At 40.4% G+C, this 19,366-nt stretch overlaps 2 protein-coding genes across 4 annotated transcripts in view; one reads left to right on the forward strand and one right to left on the reverse strand.

Moving 5' to 3' along the window:
* The window catches only part of BMPR1A (bone morphogenetic protein receptor type 1A), a 142,436-nt gene that overhangs the window by 120,041 nt on the left and 3,029 nt on the right, over nt 1-19,366 (forward strand). The window contains exons 8-12 of one of the 2 annotated variants that reach the window (XR_002094822.1): nt 4,331-4,523; nt 4,889-5,186; nt 6,305-6,480; nt 9,019-9,149; nt 10,427-11,045. Coding sequence is in view for 1 of the 2 variants with exons in the window: in XM_019502248.1 (XP_019357793.1) it covers nt 4,331-4,523; nt 4,889-5,186; nt 6,305-6,480; nt 9,019-9,149; nt 10,427-10,552 (924 nt within the window). In the remaining variant the exon portion in view is untranslated. Of the gene's footprint in view, nt 1-4,330; nt 4,524-4,888; nt 5,187-6,304; nt 6,481-9,018; nt 9,150-10,426; nt 14,051-19,366 lie in introns of those variants that run through there. The other variant, XM_019502248.1, reaches the window with a different exon arrangement.
* Nucleotides 13,133-19,366, reverse strand: part of MMRN2 (multimerin 2) — a 75,719-nt gene continuing 69,485 nt past the window's right edge. For both annotated transcript variants that reach the window (XM_019502246.1, XM_019502247.1), the window contains one exon: nt 13,133-18,098. In XM_019502246.1, the coding sequence (XP_019357791.1) occupies nt 17,710-18,098 (389 nt within the window). In that variant the 3' untranslated portion in view covers nt 13,133-17,709. The remainder of the gene's footprint in view (nt 18,099-19,366) is intronic.

The raw sequence follows: 19,366 nt of genomic DNA on the forward strand, positions 1-19,366 counted from the left end.
GTGTTCTGCCCACTTTTCCAACCTGTCCAGGTCCACCTGCAATCTTTCCTTACCGTCCGGTGTGTTCACTTCTCCCCACAATTTAGTATCATCTAGGAACTTGGACAGAGTACACTTCACGCCCACATCACTGATGAAGACATTGAACAGTACAGGTCCAAGGACTGAGCCCTGCGGGACCCCACTGCCCACATTCTTCCAAGTCGATACCGACCCCTCCAACACCACTCTGTGTGCAACCCCCACACCAGTTTGCCACCCACCGGACTGTGTAACCATCTAAGTTGTGGGGGGCGCGAGCCAGGCTGTGGCTATAGCCCCAGGGTTCTGATCCCCTGATGTTAGTTTAGCGAGAGGGAGAGGTGGACTCGTAATGGTTGCAAAAGTACTTTCTTTTATTTAGTCCCTTTTTACATACGCTCCACTGATACAGATGTGGCTGCGCAGGCAGTTACACTTGGTTACACACAACACTCAATCCCGAACTGACGACAGACAATGTTTCTTACTTGTACACCACCGGTGTGAACGTGGCTGCAGGGCAGATTCGGTCCCAATCCAGGCAAGAGACAAAAGGAAGAAAATAACAAACTCGTTGGATCTACGTTCGGGTGAGGCTGGGGAAACGATCGAACATCCGTCCCGTTCGCTGGAACGAGTGCATGAAAAAACTCGACGGTTCTCGGGAAAACAATAAAGCGGTGGACGCCTCAAGAACCAAAAGAAAACCGATCAGCAAATTGTTCTCCGGAGACAGGAGAAGCCGTGGGAAGTTGGCCAGGCCTTCCCAGCGAGCGATGGAAGCTCCGGCTTCTCGGCTAGCTGAGCGGGTGATGGATGCTGTGCGCTGCTCTGCTGTTCTTTCTGCTCTTCCTTTTGGGTGGAGAACTCCACCCCAGCTTTATAGGCCTGATGACAAGCCTGGATTTAAGCCCTTTCGATTGGTCCACCAGGTTCCCCACAGGGGTGGGGCTTAGCACATGGCCAGAGACCATACAGCGGGGTCTCCCGAGCACACAGCCAAGGGGCCATGCAGCAGGCCAAACAGGGGCTTTCCCAGATAGAAGGAAGAGTGCTTGGAGGTACCTATTGCTGGACAGAGCTTGCAGAGCCCAGCTGGAGCGTGACATAAGTCACAGCCTCTTAATTTATTTATGAGAATGGGATGAGATACTGTATCAAAGGCCTTCCTAAAATCCAGGTAAACAACATCCACTTCTACTGCATCTAAGCGCTTTGTGACCTGGTCATAAAAAGAAACAAGATTAGTCCGGCATGATCTACCTGCTACGAATCCATTCTGGTTGCCCTGCTGCGTTATTTTTCCTGCTGGACACCCATAAATATGATCCTTAATAATTTTTCAATGACTTTTCTAAGGATTGTGGTGAGACTAACTGGCCTATAATTACTTGGATCCTCCTTCCTCCCCTTCTTGAAACTAGGGACCACGTTGGCCCTTTTCCAGTCCTCTCGGACCTAACCCAAGTGCCACAACTGCTCAAATATCCATGCCAGTGGTTCTGCTGTTGTGACACCGCCAATTCCTTCAGCTCCCTTGGATACAGCTCATCCGGGCCTGCTGATATAAACGCATCCAGTCCATCCAAGTGCCTCTGCGCCAAGGCGGTTTCAACAGTTTGTGGGCTGGTGTCCCTGTGATGTCCATCTAAAAACCCATTAAGAGACTTGTCTTGACCTTCATTCAGGAACACTGAGGCAAAAAACTCATTGAAGAGCTTAGCTTTGTACCCCCTGCCTGTCAGCAACTGCTCCTGCTTGTTCAGTAGGGGTCCTATGCTGCCCTACTCTTTCCTTTTACTCCCTACATACCTAAAAAATGACTTTTTGTCATCTTTAATTCCTGTTGCCAGCCTCAGCTCCATAGTTGCTTTGGCCTTGCAACTGCCTCCCTGCAAGTGCGGGCCAAGTAGATATATCCCTCCTTTGTAGCTTCCCGCTGCTTCCACTGTGTCTATGGCTCTATTTTTGCCCTTAGGCTTCCCTGGATTTCTCTGTTTAGCCAAGGAGGTTTTTTGGGCCCTTTGCCCCCGTTCCCTTGCAATGGGATTGTCTCCCTCTGCGCCCAAAGGATCACTTCCCTTAGGAACAACCACCTTTCCTGGACTTCCATCTTGCCAATACTCCTATCCTGCAGTGCGTCATTGACTAAACTCCTGAGCACACTAAAGTTAGACTTCCTAAAGTAAAGCACTTCCACCCTACTAGTTATCTTTCCCACCCCACACCATATGGTGAATTTGATTAATTGATGGTCGCTGTCCCCAAGGCGACCACAAATCTGCAGCTCCCCTACCGGGTCATCCCCTCTACCCAACACCAAGTCCAGTAAGGCATTGCCCCTAGTGGGACCATATACCTCCTGTGTCAAATGAAGGTCCTGTATGCAGGTTAAGAACATATGTGAATGATTGGATTTGGCTGACTGTTCCTCCCAGCAGATGTCAGGGAAGTTTAGGTCCCCCATGACATGACAACGATGTCCCTAGACTGTACAGCTTCTGAGAGCTGCCTCAAGAATTCCAAGTCTAGCTCCTCCTCTTGATGTGGCAGTGTGTAGCCATGACCAAGTCCCTTTCTCCCTGGCCTCCATGTATCCTAACCCAAAATACCTCAACTTTCTCCTCCTCTGATCCCATTTTGATTAGGGTAGATGAGAGCAATGCCCCCGTCCCCCTTCTCCCTGCTCTGCCCCATCTACGGCCTATACAATTCAAATCTATATAAACAAATATGCATGTTAATCCCCTCATATTAGATTTATAATACATGTGGGGGGTGCAGTTTCATTTCTACATTCTTATGTAGGATCTAGAATAAAGGTACACTTGTGATAATAAGTAAGTTAATCTATATCAGTGGTTCTCAACCTTTTCAGACTCAAGACGCCTATCCATAACTTGTGTATTTAGTGGCACTCCATTTAATATATAGACATATATGTTTATAAATTTATTAGAGTGTATAAAAACAAAAACAAAAAAACCCCCCCAAAAAACAAAAAACTGGAAACATATTTTTAAAACAAACTGAAAAAAACCATGAATCGCTGCTTTAGAAAGATACTATTATGTCAGCATGGAGTCTGAACACCCCAAATCTTTAATATATGTACCAGCTTTGCAAGGGTCCAGCTGGAATGGTGCAATGAAGGGCAAGGCAGTGCAGCACAACCCAGTAGCAGTTGCCACCATCTTGTCGCAAGTATAGTTTCCTTCTAGAAGAGCCTCCTGAAGTGAGGCCTCTCTCACCTGCCATTCCCAGGGAGTGAGGGGAAAAGGGGCTGGCTTCCCCTCATGGAGAACTCCTGCCTGACTCGGACCTTCACAGCCACAGCTTCAGCCAATTACTAAATAACAGAAAAAAAGCAAGCGTCTCCCCTGAATCCTAAAAAGTATCTTTCTGGTTGAGAATCACTGGTCTGTATGGAGTATTAGTTTGCATATTACTAATCGGTTTGATACAGTTTTACAGCTGTGTTTCTACTCTTCCGTATGTTTACTCTATGTTCATAAATTAATCTTTCAAAACTTGCATCTTTGAGCAAGCCAATATTCCAATCCTTGATCCTTCAGGTTTTCTGTAACTTTTTGTGATGGTCATTTCAGAGTTCTTGAACTGCTGCTTATCTGCTGCTGGTAGTTTAATTATGCAAATTATCTTGGGATGCAATTATTATGAAAGACACTGCGTGAATGCACGTGCACACACAAATTTAAGTCAGTCTTACTCTTACATAATAAACCAAAATCAGGGAGTAGAAGAGATCCTCCTTCAAGAAATCTGTTGGACTTGGAGATCAGTGAAGTATTGGTTAGTATGCTTAAAGGAATTAATTTGGGAAGGTCTTAGACTTGGATAGCATGAGTAGCTGTTTGTTAGTCCAACAATAAGATTTTTCTCTCCAATTTCATGCTTATTGTTTGATAAAATTCACTGAATATCTATTGGTGATGAATTATAAAACTGGTAAACAGGGGGATTCAATTAAATAGTCATTCTGTTTACTTATTTGTTCATAATAGTTCCTGTTAAGCCTAGCTAATAAAATGAATAGTTACAATCATATACAAACTAGAAGAAACCAAATGCAAAGCTAACATACAGAAAATCAAATTTTAACTATCAATTTTTTAATACCGCCTTCATTTTCTTTCCAAAACTAGCAATAATTGGTCAAAAAAAGAATAGCTGAAAAGAATCTAGAATAGATCTTTCAAATAGGACCATTATCAAGGATCAAGACAGGCAAAATGTTATGCCTGACGGGCCTTTTAATTGTGAATTTTTTTTATTTTAATGTCCTTAGGTTCAGCGCACCATTGCCAAACAAATTCAGATGGTGCGGCAGGTTGGGAAAGGTCGGTATGGTGAGGTCTGGATGGGTAAATGGCGAGGTGAAAAAGTGGCAGTCAAAGTATTTTTTACCACAGAAGAAGCCAGTTGGTTCAGAGAAACTGAGATTTACCAAACTGTTTTAATGCGTCATGAAAACATACTTGGTAAGTAAGAAATATGTGGATTTGAATAGGTAGTAGCGGACTTGAATGTCAAAGATTTGTAGTTGCTTAAGGAAGCAACTTCTTCCTTGATATAATCTCTGGATGGTTGTTTAGTGCATATTCATAATATACTGTAATTGGGTATAGTAGTATCTTATATATATTTTTGGTGGAAATGTGAGATTCTGATGGACCAATATGGTGAAATCTAAGGTACACAGCACTCCTAGTTCCCAGTGAGGGGTGGGTGGGACTGTCTTTTCCTAGTCTAAATGAGAGTTTTGCTTTTTGAGTTCATGAACAGTGTTTCCTATCATGTGTTTTTGTGTAACAGTACATAATGACTCTGTTTATGCATTTCATAGGTTTTATAGCAGCAGACATCAAAGGCACAGGCTCCTGGACCCAGCTTTACTTGATTACAGATTACCATGAAAATGGATCCTTGTATGACTTTCTAAAGTGCACAACACTTGACAACAGGGCTTTGCTCAAACTGGCTTATTCTGCTGCATGTGGTCTCTGCCACTTGCATACAGAAATTTTTGGAACACAAGGCAAACCAGCTATTGCACACAGGGACCTGAAAAGTAAAAATATCTTGATAAAGAAAAATGGGACCTGCTGCATTGCTGACCTAGGCCTTGCGGTCAAGTTTAACAGGTAGATGAAACTGCAGGTTATGTATGATGTTGTTGTTGAGAATCTGGGGCAGCCTTCTGCTTTGAATGCAGGCTGGATGTTGAAAGAAGGTTGTTGTCAAAATTTGTTTGTGTTTTTTAGAGAGCTCAGATTTCAAGTCACTTAAAATTCCTTCCGCTTCTTTCTGTCTCTACTGTGAGGGGATAAAAAGAAAACAAATCCAGCATCCAGACCATAAAGCTTTTCCTGGGCAGTCTTTCTAATGATATCATGGTGTTTCAGTAGCAAATCTAAGCCACTGAAAATCTGGCCAGTGTCAAATGATTTAGACGTTAAACTTACAGAAATAGTCCTGATTGTATTATTGAATGAATATGAACAGCTATTACAGCTTTTTTTTTTTTTTATCTAAAAAGCCACAGAATTTTACTTTGCCACTCTTGAGTGCCAAAAAAAATCAAAAGGCCTCATAAAAGAATATACTGTATGTATTCGTTACTGCAAAGTATTGGCCTTGAAGATAGCTTCTATTTATACTTGAGTAGACCAAAACTAATTAGTATGGTAGTACAGCATTACAAATATGTAGTGTACTCACTTTTTACAGAACTAGCGTGTTTTACAAATCCCATTTTAGATGCTCAGAATAGTAGAATCAGAATATTTATATGCAGTACTGTATATAGATTTAAAAATATATACACAGTAGGTAGTTGAGACCATGGTCTCCCAGGCTTGTAAGTGGGCATCATATGCCAACACACAAGCAAACTTCTGCCCAAAGTTATGGTGTATAGAATTGATTTTTCAATGCGACTTCATGACATGACCATTTTCAATGATTTGCGCCTATCTGCTTGGATTTGTATAGAGACATGGTAATATGTACATGTGTGTGGTGGGGGGACGGGGTTTGGTTGTCTTTGCAAAACAATAATACAAACCCTTATTCTGGTTATTTATAATTGTTTTCTATTTAGTCTGTTTCAAGGAAGCATACTGCTGTAAGACGGTGCTATTAAAAGGAAGAAACACTATAAGTACCAATTTGACAATAGCTTCTTTCTGTATCATGTGGGATATTGCATCAGTTTTTTTACTGCTCTACAACTTGTTTAACTTCTGTTATTTATACATAGTGATACAAATGAAGTTGATGTCCCTTTGAATACTAGAGTGGGAACAAAACGTTACATGGCCCCAGAAGTCCTAGATGAAAGCCTGAATAAAAATCACTTCCAGCCGTACATCATGGCTGACATCTATAGTTTTGGCTTAATCATTTGGGAAATGGCTCGGCGTTGTGTCACAGGAGGTATGTTTTTAAATCTTCTATTTCAGAATGATCTGTGTAACCAAAGTTTCAGTAGATTCACCCAATGACTGCTGTTCAAGAACTAAACCTCTACTTGGGATGAAAAATTCCTGCAGTTTTCACCTGAATTTTATAAACTTTATCATTAAAGAATCAACAGCTTTAACATTTAAAGACATGTCCACTACCCTAAGGCAGTGGTGATTAAACTTTTGGCCCTGCAGGCCAAGTGAGCATCATGGGGACAATCTGTGGGCTGAATCAGGCTCCGCATGCTGGGATTGGGTCTTGGGGTCTGGCCCCGCCACTTCCAGCCCCACACACCAGGACTAGCACAGGGCCTGGAGCTCCCCACAGGTCTAGAACTTTGGCAGTGGGGAAGCAGTGTCACAGATCCCCTGCGGTCAGATTTCTGGCCCCGTGGGCCCTGCAGGGCAGATAATAATCCTGTGCAAAACGGCTAGTATTCGCTTTGGATTCATTCGATTTGGAGGACAGTGATTTGATTTGGTGATCCGTATCACTGTCCTGAATTGATACGGCCGAATCTGAATCAAACAGGCCCGATCTCCTGCCTGCTCTCCCAGCCTTGTCAATGGCTGCCCCAGCATCCCAGCTCTTAAAAAAAAAAAAAAAAGCTCCATACTCACTACCTGCTGCCAGGCAGCGGGGTGATCCCTGCTGCCCCACACTGCCCTATGCTGCTTGTGGGGCTCTGCCACAAGTCCCCATTCTCCGCCCGCTCTCCCACCCCGCCATGCCTGCCCCGCTCAGCCCCAGCTCCTGGTTCTCTTAAAACAAACAAACAAACAAACAAAAAAAACCACACTCACTGGTTCCTGCCAGGTTTGGTGGGGGGGAATCCCCACTACCCCCCACTGCCCCATGCTTTGTGGGGGGCTCTGCCACAAGCCCCAGAAGCCCTCAGGCTGCTGCAGCAGCTGGTGAGTTCAGGGCTTTTTGTTTGTTTGTTTGTTTGTTTTTTTTAAAGAACCGGGAGCCAGAGCCAGGCAGGGCAGCCATTGACATGGCTCAGAGAGTGGTCGGGGGTGCTCAGGGGGTCTGAGGGAGCAGACAAGGCATGGTGGAGGTAGGGGTCTTCCCCCCTCCTGTAGCTTTTCCCCTCCCCCCTTCTGCCCCCTACTTACCGGCATGGAGTCTGGGTCTAGCTCCCTGCGGCAGTGATGAGTGTGGTCTGTCTGAATCTCCAAAGTGCTCCAAATCTTTTCTGAATTGATTCAGAGAGCTTCGAATCGATTTGGACCTTTTTATTGGTCTCCTGATTTGATTCAGAGATTCGGCCACCAAATTGGACCAAATCTCCTCCGAATCAAATCAGCAGCCAGAGCTTCACACAACCCTAGCAGATAACAGCGCTGAGGCCAGATCTGGCCTGTGGTGAGCACCTCTGCCTGAAGGTATATGTAAACACTAATACCTGCCTTTCATCAGCTGTAGTACTTTTACACAGGTCAGTGTCCACAGTCTTGTGTTCTCTTTTTCTCTTCCCTTTGGTCTCTCACAGCTCTTTTGTGTTTTATAATCAGTGTCAAACTTCTATGGTTCTTTGTCTCTGTTGTACCTGCTTTAGGATTCAAGACTCTGCATAATACAAGGCTCACTATCTTCTACCCACCTCTGCTTTTAGATTTTGAATTCATTCCAAATTTGTTCTCAACTGTTAGCTCAGAAGTTGCCATCTCCTTTAGTAATTAAAAAGGCATCTCAAAATTTCTGCTTTGAAGGTGAGAAGGTTCTTTTTCAGCAAATTCCAGGAACTTCCACCTGAATTTTCAAACAATGCACCAGTTGTCTGAATTGTTTACTTGCAACATTATGAGTTACCTGTCTTCTTAACAGGTTTTTTAAGTATAAATAAGGGCCTCTTGCCCCTTTTAAACCACCTTTAGTTGTTTCACTCAATTTTCTTTCTCCTTTCCTATAATGAATGCATATACGACCCTTTTCTTCATTGTTTTTAGAACCTATTTTCCCTTTTTCTCTGCTCTGGTGCCACCTTAGTATATTTATTTTCCTTTTGTTTCCACTTCTCCCAGGTTCTCAGTCTTTTTCTCTTCAGAAATTTATAACATCCTAATTTAGATTTCAGTCTTCTTCAGGACGACAGTTCTTTCCTTTGTTTTCTGAAGTATGCTAGCTGGCTGTGGTAAAACAGATGGAAATGAGAGGATTCATGGGAATTGCAGAAACAATTGGATTTGCATGTAAAATTCTCTTGGTGCAGGGAAAGTTATATGTATAACAGACTGGATAGAGATGAATTCTGCACTACACATTTAGTTCAGAGGGAGTACAGGTAATAAATTCAGATTCTAGTCCTTAATGCCCATTGTCAACTGTAAATTTTCAGCAAATGTTACCTTGAGTTTTTTGGTTTCTGTTTGATCAGTCCAAGAACCAGAGGTTACTGTGTTTAATTTGTTCTTCTGCTGTTGGTTAAGGAATTTTGTTAGTAGCAGATTTCTGGATTTGGTTTGTTCTTTCATGTGTTTCCCTCATCTTTTGTACTTATTGCAGGTATTGTTGAAGAGTACCAGCTGCCATATTATGACATGGTGCCGAATGATCCATCCTATGAGGATATGAGAGAGGTGGTGTGTGTCAAGCGACTACGCCCAATAGTATCTAATAGGTGGAATAGTGATGAAGTAAGTATGCTGAAATGAAAAATGGGAAGGAGAAATTTATCAGTAGCCCATAACTTTTTCAGTCTGTCCTCAAAGCTCGTTCACACTGAAGTAGTATAGGCAACACAGTCCTGTCTTTTGACATTTGAGATTTCTCAGGGCACAATAAAAAGGCTAATGTTTGAAATCAGCTGTAAATTTTCTACACATCTGTAACCTCTGGGAGAGAAGGAAAAGCAACATTTCAGGATCCATACACATATGCTTTACTGCAGAGTAGACTAATTAGCTCCTCAGTAGAGCATCACTGTCTACACATGCACCAGTATTAGGGCACAGTAAATTAACACCACTGTAATTAATTAATAGTCAGTGACTCTTTAACACCATTGTAATTAATTAATAGTCACAATTACTCTTATGGTAGAGTAATTTAATGCACTGAAGAGCATGTGTAGAAAGACTGGGCGTAAATTGTGCCCGGTCAGCCCAGCCAGCCGAGACACATGAGCTCAAATTGCTGCTATTCCAGGCACACGTGTAGACGCTGCACCTGAGAGCGGTTTCCTTTGGCTCAGACAGCTTCAGTGTTTATTGTGTCACATTCATTGCACATGTAAATTCACCCAGTCTCACTATTGGCCTCTCTAAACTAGATCTCACACTTATATACCAGAATATTTTCTTGTGTTTTGAATAAAGCTGTACAGCACATGTCACTTTAATTTATCAGAATCAGTTTCAGTACTTCTGGCATGTCATCCTGTCAAACTGGGTGCATTATGGAATGAGAACTGCTGCTGGGAGAAGTAGATGGGTTTGAATAGATCTCACAAGCAGGGTTAGCAGATATTTTCTATACAAAAGGGAGGATCTTTCTTTTGAGTGCCATTCTTTTTCCTTTTTTCTTCTTGCCCATCACAAAATGTTTTCTCCTCAGCACTCCCCCTGATGAGACGCACTGAATTTACCAGTCTTCCCTAGCATGGTACTTTATTATTTGGCATCTTGATGTCAGCCTGACTCACTGAATATTGATAATCCTTCTCTGCTCTTAAATTCAGGCAGTGCATTGAAAAGAACCTTGAGTCCATTCAGTGTTGGAAATGCAAATTGTATTTTTTTCACCAGGGGAGTGGTTGTTAAAAGATATTGTCCTTGCATTGCTAGACTTTTGGCCTGCTAGCTTAACCATTGCCTTCCTTAAATGCATACCATTAATGAACTGTCAGTCAAGGCTATGCTTTACTGTGGATTAAGTGTTTATAACAATGTTCCTTTGCACTTTTAATTTTCAGTGTTTAAGAGCGATACTGAAGTTAATGTCTGAATGCTGGGCCCACAATCCTGCTTCTAGACTTACAGCCCTGAGGATCAAGAAGACGCTTGCAAAGATGGTGGAATCACAAGATGTAAAGATTTGACAGAGTAACACAGTTACTCAGGAGCAGAGTTGGACTCCTAGAACTCTTCACCCAAACAAGGGTGGGATCGAAGTGGGAAGAGGAGTCAGCTGAGATTCAGTCCATTTCCTCACCGCACTTTTACAGGCTGCTAATTACATCTTTCAGAACTTTGAAGATGATGATGTTGAGAGCCTCTGTATGCCACGTGCTATGTATTTGGACAGCCCTGTTTTAAGTATGCATTTTGTTCTTGTTTTGAGCTGCATTGAGACTTCAGTCACAGTGAATTTCCAGTAAAACTCTGGGTACTGAATTGCATGTTCAGATTTCAGTGCTTTCTGTGAAAGCCTTAAGAAGCTAAATGGATTCAACAGAGATGGAGAAATATAAGCTTTTTGCCTTCTACCTGATGGAATCTAGTCAATTCATATGAAGTTTTAATTCAATAGCATGTAGGTTATGAATCTATTTGGGATACTATTCAATTTAACAGTTCCTTATGCCTTTTCTTGTTTGTGTGTGCCAGGATTCTTCTGCTGCCATTTGGAATACATAGGAAACCATTTAAATTTACAGGAAGGGCTGTATAATATTCCATGATTCCACAATTGCAGAATTTGCCACTTAGTTCATCCCTTGCCATTGAAATGTACTCAAGTGCTTCAGTTTTCAGTTTAATATAACTAAAATGTATTTCTTTTTTTGGTTGCAAAGGGAACCTGAAAAATGTGAATTGAATATAAAGCAGTGCCCACCTGAATATGCAAATAGTCTGAAACAACACCAGTTACAGCACAGGTAACTTTGCTTTAGTCATCTCACTTGAGGCTCAGTAGGCTCCATGACTAAATGACTGTGGAATTTGGCATTTTTTCACAATACTACATATGTCAGCATTTTAGTGTGGCAGTCTCCACAGCCAGCCCACTGACAATTCTGTTTTGCCTCCCTAACCTGCTGGGACGTGTCCATAGCTGCTGCATACTCTGTACTTTTCCCCATAAAGGGCAAGTGAATTGTATTTCAATTCATACTCCCTAACTGTTATAAAGAACCAGGCAGAAGGGAAGTTCTGAGGGTTAGAACCAAATCAGATGAGCAGCAAGGAGAGAAAGGTAGCCAGACATACAAGTTGGGCAGCCAGGGCATCTGGAGGCTAGAGTGGCACTCAAGCATGGAGAGCAAGATGATGAACTGCTGAAACTGATCAGTGTGGGTAGGTCAAAGAAAGGCAATCCTGAGCTGGATTGTCCGGCTGTAACTACTAGCAAGATGATGAACTGCTGTTCATACAGCTGGGTTGCCTAGAGAACACACAGGGAAAAAACAATAGACATGAAGCAGTTGTAAAATAATGAGTATTTTAAATATGAGTTCTCATTATGTGTGGGAGGTGCAGCTGGGAAAGACTCAGTGGAGACAGGTTAAATTAATAATGCTGCAGAATTTGGCCTCACTTTGCTATGGAATGCACGTGGCTCTGCTTATGATTCTCCAATAAAGTGATAGCTGATCACACCTGGTCAGACGAAAGCTGCTTCGTTCATACAAAATCAGTCGTGTTTCCCTCTTTTCACTATTGTTCAGACAAGCTGGAGCACGAGGCCAAAAAAGAAAAAAGCGGCTGTAAAACTAGGTCACTGGTTATATACCATTAAATTCATTACTGCTAGTTTGCAGTCAGAAAGTACCACCACAGGTTGACAGCTCCCATACCGTGAATCTTCTGAAGAATGAGCACACAGTATTGAAACAGACCTATTTGATGATAACTTAAGTGCCTGTAAGATGTACTGTAAGCCTTGTACTAGATAACTTTAAAAAGGGAAGTTATTTATATAGTGTGAATTGTGCTTTATTTAAAACAAAGTTTTAGGTACACGTAAACAAGCATGCACATACATACACATACACACACACACACACAGATTTGAAGGAAAAGTTGAGAATAAAGTTTAAATTGATCAAAAGAAATTTCAGATTAAGATTTTTTACTTTGGTAAAATACATATATGGAGGTCGTTTTAAAGATCTGTTTAAATTTCCCTTGGAAATACAGCTAATAGAAAACTTAGCTTAATGCAGAACCAATGTGATTTGTTAACAATTGCAAATAAACTTCTAACATGGTTTCTTTTTCACTTTGTTCCATAGTTTGCAAAAAGTAAATTGTCAGGCAAAAGATTGCAGTATTTTTTATTTTCTATTGTGATGTACAGACTTTATTTAACAGTGCTACATATTTTATAGAAAGCTAGTTAGTTATCTCAAGGGACATTTATTTTTTAAAATAAAGTCATTACTTTTCTTCAGTAATGCCTTTAAGTATTAATATGTATTCTGGCTGAACAATTCATGGGTGCATCAAGTATGATTTAACTTATTTAGACACAGCAAGTGAGACAACATCGTGCCACAATTCTCATGACAAAGGGCTTTTTAAATAAGGTTTTTTCCGTCCGCTGCCAAAGCATATATCATGAGACTAATTATTAAGCATGTCTTTGCGCATAAATTTTGCACAGGTAGTTGGAAAATACTTGGCATGAGCCAAGATGTCATTAGTAAGGAATAAGCTTGTTTTGATTTGTTTTTTTATTAGTAGTATCATTCTAGGGTTTTTAACAGTAAAAAGGAAAATCTTTATACACATCCCACTAGCTTATTTTCTCACAATAATGGAGGTGTTTTCTTAATTTAATCTATTTCTCAGAACGTTTGTATTTTTTCTCATAAAGTGCCATGTGAATTGGACAGCTGTATTAGCTGTGACTTGTGCTAAAATTTTAATCTTGATTTTGTTTTCTTTCTCAAATCTTCAAGACTGTTGGCAGTAGGCTGAATAAAACAAAGGGCATGTAAAAATGTGACACCATTTTCAGTTATTCCATGGTTTTCCCTTCTATTTAGCGCTTACTAGTTTGTAAGACAAAAAGTTGGTGTTACTGGATAAATAAACCTTAAAACTTAAGAATTTACAAATTCACTTTTAAATAAAGGAAATGGGCTGAGCTGGGTTGTGGAGAGAGAGGACCCTTAGCCAAGATTACCTTAAAATATATATGTATATATGTATGCCTAAGGTTAGGTTCCAAAGTCTGTGTTTACACCCCCAATAACCAACCAGCCTGATGCTGAACATTGCTGAGCATGCAGCAACTTCTATTGGCTTACATGGGAGCTGCTAGTTGTATACTACATCTGAATATCTGTTGGCTCCGGTTCTGTTTGAGCCCTGAAGCCCACAAGTAGGTTCCATGCAAAGAACTTAATAATTTTAGGCACCTGGGTTTTTGGGGGTTTTTTAATTTAATCTTCATGAACTTATAAATAATAAATATTGCTAAGTATACTCAGTGCAGACTTTTAAACCAAGTTGTTGCCTTATTCAATGTTGTAAGAATTCCAAAGACTTAAATCCATAAACACACTGTTATTTTAGTGTGTGATCATAATATTTTGTTGGTGAGGCTTACATTTGTGAGCATTTGTTATCTAATAAAAAATCTTTGCAAATGTCTTGTAATGCGTGAAACGTCCTGTGAATATCTATTCTGTGCCTTGAAAGCCATTGAACAACTTCATATGGAGATCCGTTTAGCTTGTTCCATGTTAGATGAAAAATAGCTTGAAGCTTTAATAATAAGTCTGGCCACTATATTCGGGGGAGGGAAATAGCATTTGCACTTCTGGTTAACCTGTAAATCCCTGAAGCAATGAGCAGACCCAAAGTGTAAATGCAAGCACACATTGATTGTACTGGGTTTACTTTGATTTTTTTTTCCTTTTAAAAAAACAGTACCCTGCACACACAATTTAAGTTAAGTAACATGCAACTCCCTTCAGCTTCTAAGCAGCTTTCAAGGTAAAAGTTAAAAAAAAGTAGAGACTTTGCTCATTTCCCAAGATTCTTAATGTTCCAGAATAATCCTAGAATCAAATTTTAGATCTGCATCTAAATGACCATTTGAATGTGCTATGCGGCAAATTCTTAAGATACAACTTTGCTGTCTTGCCTTTACACACTCTTATTTTAAAGTTAATTTAAAAGACAAAACATGTCAAGAAAAAAATATCACTTCAAATTAAACTTTACAGCCTTTTTTGGTTACTGTAATAATGTTTAAAGGGAATTATTTATCTTTGATTTTGGTCAGGTAGATGATTTTTTAGCAGTCTTCTGTTCTTGTGACTGGTTCTGAAAGAAGTCAGATAACCCAACCCTGCTCCCCACTCTAAACCCTATGTCGGGGTGAAATTTAAAATGAAATACAGTGCTAAGTGATACAGAGCTTTCTAGAGTCAAGGTGTATCAGCCTCAGTTTACTAGTTATAACAAAGGTAGAATGAACACTATTTTTACTTAAATTGTTCAATAAAATGCTTGCAACTGTTGCCTTGTCCTACATTACCTTTAAATGCAGTTATAGAATCCCCATAAAGTGGTGACATTTATGCTCCAATATACCCATGCTCAACATGAAATGTACTATATTGTATACAAAAAAGAATAACATTGTAGTTAACCTAGAGAAGATGTAAATAAAACATGAAAGGGTAAAAACAAGCAGAATGCTGGCACTTGTGTTTATGTCAGAAGTGTAGAATAATCTTTTAAAATGTAACACGCTAATGTATTTTGTACAGCATCTGATTTAAAAGGTGCCTTATTCAGTTTACCATGAATTGCTTTGTTCTGTACACAGAGTATGTCCAATGTATCATTTTTAAGTAAATAACCTTATTTTAGTACACATTAGTAATGTGTTTTGTATTACTATCAGATTTTGTCATATAAATGCATGATTCCTTAGAAATTATAATACCTAACCAAATACTTCCTTACTTCAGTATTTTTGTACTTGTATTTGGTTAACTATGCAAAATTCTTGTGTAAGTTAATATTGGTAATGAATTGTTTTAATGTTTCTTAGTGATGCTACAAGTCATTTGGTCTACTGTACCCAATATGACACCTTATCACCATAATGCTGGGGATAGAAGTAAAATGACCAGGCTTTCTTGCACCCTTCTCTTTCCCCCTTACTTGGGAGGAAGGCAAAAGGCCAGCTTTGAATAAATTAAAATTTGATGCCTAGGTAAGTCTACCATGTCTCGATTTAGTATACCATAGGGTTTGCTGTACTGAATTAAGCCTGCCCATTTTCCAGTGACTATGAATGCAAACAGGGCACAATATACCTAAACAGAAGTACAGTGCTGGTCAGAATACTACCCTACTTTCTTTGATGTCTAGCTAATTTCCTTATACTTTGACATAAGTAGAATGACATACTAGTAGAAGAGGATTTCTTATGTTAGACTATGAATTAGCATGTTTACATCAGTGAGTGGCATTCTCTATAATTGTCTCATTACCTCACACAGGAAAAGTAAGGTACGGTTATGCACTGATATCTGTGTTACAGAGAGATCTTTTATGTATACATTGGTTATAAGGGTAAAGGTTTGTGTGATATCTGAACTTCATACAAACTGTGGTACTGAAAATAGAAGTGGTAAATTCATTATCAAGTGTATAACAGTAAACTCTTGCTCTAAGAGCATCAGAGAGATATGTGAGACGCAAGAATTCTTATAGGTAATATAGTTTATTAGACCAACTGCATCATTGGGCTAGACATAGGCAAGCTTTTGGGTATCACAGTACCCTCTCTCAGAATCTGAATGGTTCAATCAATAAAATCCGAACTTGGTTGAAATCGGTGTCAAAGCTCTTGTCTGACTTTGAGATAAGGCTTTTACTCCATACCTTCACTTAATTTCTCTTCCTCCAGTTACCAAGTAACTCTTCATCATTGAAGACAACCTAATACATCTGGACAACTGTGGTATGTACCTGCAAAGCAAAGGATTCATTATGGCGAGTTTCAGTATGGTGTTACGTGGAATCTATAGGGTTTGTTAATAATTCTGTAGCTTAATGTCCACAACTACAGCAACTGAAGTTAATCGCTAAAATAGTTTTCTGTGGCTGCTGGTAGATGTTAATTTAGTCATGTGATTGGAATGTGATGAAATTTATGCTAGATTCCCAAGATCACTTATCCTGCCATGCCATGTGTACATGGCAAGGTGCTTGATTTTTGGGAGCCTGCATAAAATTACATCTCAATCATGCAACTGCCAGGATTTTTAAGTTCTGGGACAGCAGGAACCTGGTATCTGGGAGAGGCTCTTCAGGGCTGTTCTGCCAGCACTCCAGGACCTTTAAAAACTATGCAGACAGCCCAGTTGCACTCGCCACCCTTTGGACATGCCAGTCTGCCACATGTTCAAATTACAGTGTTATACAAACCAGGTATAAAGATGCTCCACATTGCTAAATATGGTTTGCAGTGAAATGTATCATTCACATTTAAATGATGTGGAACATTTGTGTGGCTGGTTTGGTACTTTATGACGTCATAAATGTCCTGCATGTTGCTATTTGCTGTGTGATAAAGTATTAATTGCATGATTAATATAATGCCTGTCAGGGCAAATTTAAAAAATCTGATCTGCCTAAAATCAAAATGTTTCACAGAAATGTATCTGCTTCATTGCAAAGGTTGACAAAAGCCCCAGTCTTGCAGCTACTCAATAGTGTACTTAACTCAAAGCCTGGGCTGTGCCCTATTGGATTGCATCTGCTTAAATACTGTGCTGGATTGGGATAACTGACAGTTGTTAGAACTACAGTCTGGGTCAGCAGTGGCGTGCAGAGACTGAACAGACACTGAAGATGGTTCCTGCTTCTTATTTCCAACTGATAAACTGCATCAAAAGTAGCTAAAGCTGTATAGTTCCCTAATGCAACTTTCCCCTGGGAGCCTTTGCTGGTGCTACTGCAGAGAGGTTACTTGGTGGTAGTGTGCAAGGCAATAGTTGGGTGTGGTCCTCACCCTGAAAGCTTTCTGCATGCTTGAACTGAGACATTCCAAACCCAAAGCATTAGGTCATCATGCAGAAGGAACTTAATAGCCCATTGTTCTTCTTAAGCAACTAATCAAAAGCCAAACACTTCTAGAAATAAGCTTGAAGGTGAATCTAGGATAATGCTAGGTTTGAATATACAGTACAACTGACATACAAAAAAAAATCACCACCCAGGCAAGAGCTGATTGCTCCCTGATTTTGTAGCATCTCTTTTGATTAAAGCATGCCACCACTCTTCATGTTTTAAATATAAGAAAGCCACCCATAGTGGCTCCAGGTAAGCTCTTTTCCACTAGAGAGCCCTGCTGCAACTCAAACCACACTCTCTCCCCTTTCTTCAGCTCTGCCACGGCAAAAGTAGTCATGAAGTTTCCATTTGTCATTTTCTTCTGACTTCTTGACAGGGTCCTCCTGTGCCCACTGCTAAACAGCAGCTCTCCAAGTGCAGGTCCTGGGCTAAATTCCACATCAACAGCAAACATGTAGACACCATTATGAGGTGCTTTGAAGTAGCCATATTCAGGGAAATAGCAGTTTCCATAATTGAGGTATGTTTCATTAAACCTCAGCGTTTTTCCCTCATCTCTTCCTTCTGAGAATCCCACATAGAAAGCCACTGATGAATCTGAAACAAAGTGGGAGAGGAACATTTAACACTCAGCAACTATTCTGCATTAGACTGGGAGTTGGGAGCTCTGACTATGCAGTGCAATGCTGGACAAGTTACTTTAAGGCTGCTTCACACTTTTCCTGTTATGTCTGTTTAGTCTACGCTCTCAGTGGTGCAGGTCCTGCCTCTTATTGAGCTTACATAGTACCAGTAATGATAGGTCTCAAGCTTTGTTGAGGCATCTAGGCACTACACTCATAAAAACAACTAGCTGTGTTATCATCAGTCAACCATCTACATGTGCTGTATTGCACAGTAAGTAAACAAAAGTAAATCTGCTATTTGTATTTACAAGTAGCAAATTTACTCGCAATTAAAGCCAATACTGCACAGTAAGCATCTGCATCTGTAGACAGTGATGCCTACTGTGCAGTAATTATTTCTAAGCTCAAATAAAGCATTTTGCATAGTCATGCCCTAAATGTACAATACATAAGGAAAAGCCAAATGGAAGCTGCCAACACATCTAGTGACTATTTATTTAGACCTCAATGCTGCTGAAATGTAACAGAAATTTTCTTACGTTAAATACTTGGTATTTAAAGAAGAATTGTCTATTTGTTTACTTGCATAAACTGGGTATGTGCTGTTTACAAAAGACATTTTCTCCATTTTGTGGTTTTTTGGGGAAATGGGGATTAAACTGATATTCTTGAAGTTATGAGCAGGGATCCTTGTTTTCTCTGTTTAAAAATCATAACTTCTCTGATAAAAATTTCAAATTCTCTGATTAAAAAACCCAAAAATCCACAATTAAAATGAAACATACAAATGTATATCAATTGAACGCAATGTTTTATTGATATATTTACCTTTTTAAAGTAATTTGAAAGCTTTAAAGCTTCAATCAGTATAATTAAATACATTTTAAGTAGCTATAAATGTTGGTATTTTATTTTGCGTTTTTTATCATGGAAAATCAGATCTCTCCCTGACCCCTTCGCTCATGAGGATGCAGGTCCAGGCCCCTCAGTCCCAAGCCACAGCACCCCAGCCCTGCTGGTGTCCTGTACTCCCCACCCACAGCCCCTCCACCCCTGCCAGTGTCCCTCATTTCCCACCCATAGCCCTTCCCCCCTCTCCCCTGCCAATGCTCCTCACTCGCCACCCATAGCCCCACAGCCTTGCCAGAGTGGGGCCCCCAGCTGCCAGGGCTATGGGGCCAGGGACCTGGGCCTGAAGCCTGTCCCCCCATATCCCCACGGCAGTGCTTGAGCCCCAGT

This window comes from Gavialis gangeticus, unplaced genomic scaffold (assembly GCF_001723915.1).
Source record: "Gavialis gangeticus isolate Ggan-Ray unplaced genomic scaffold, GavGan_comp1, whole genome shotgun sequence".
NCBI lineage: Eukaryota > Metazoa > Chordata > Crocodylia > Gavialidae > Gavialis > Gavialis gangeticus.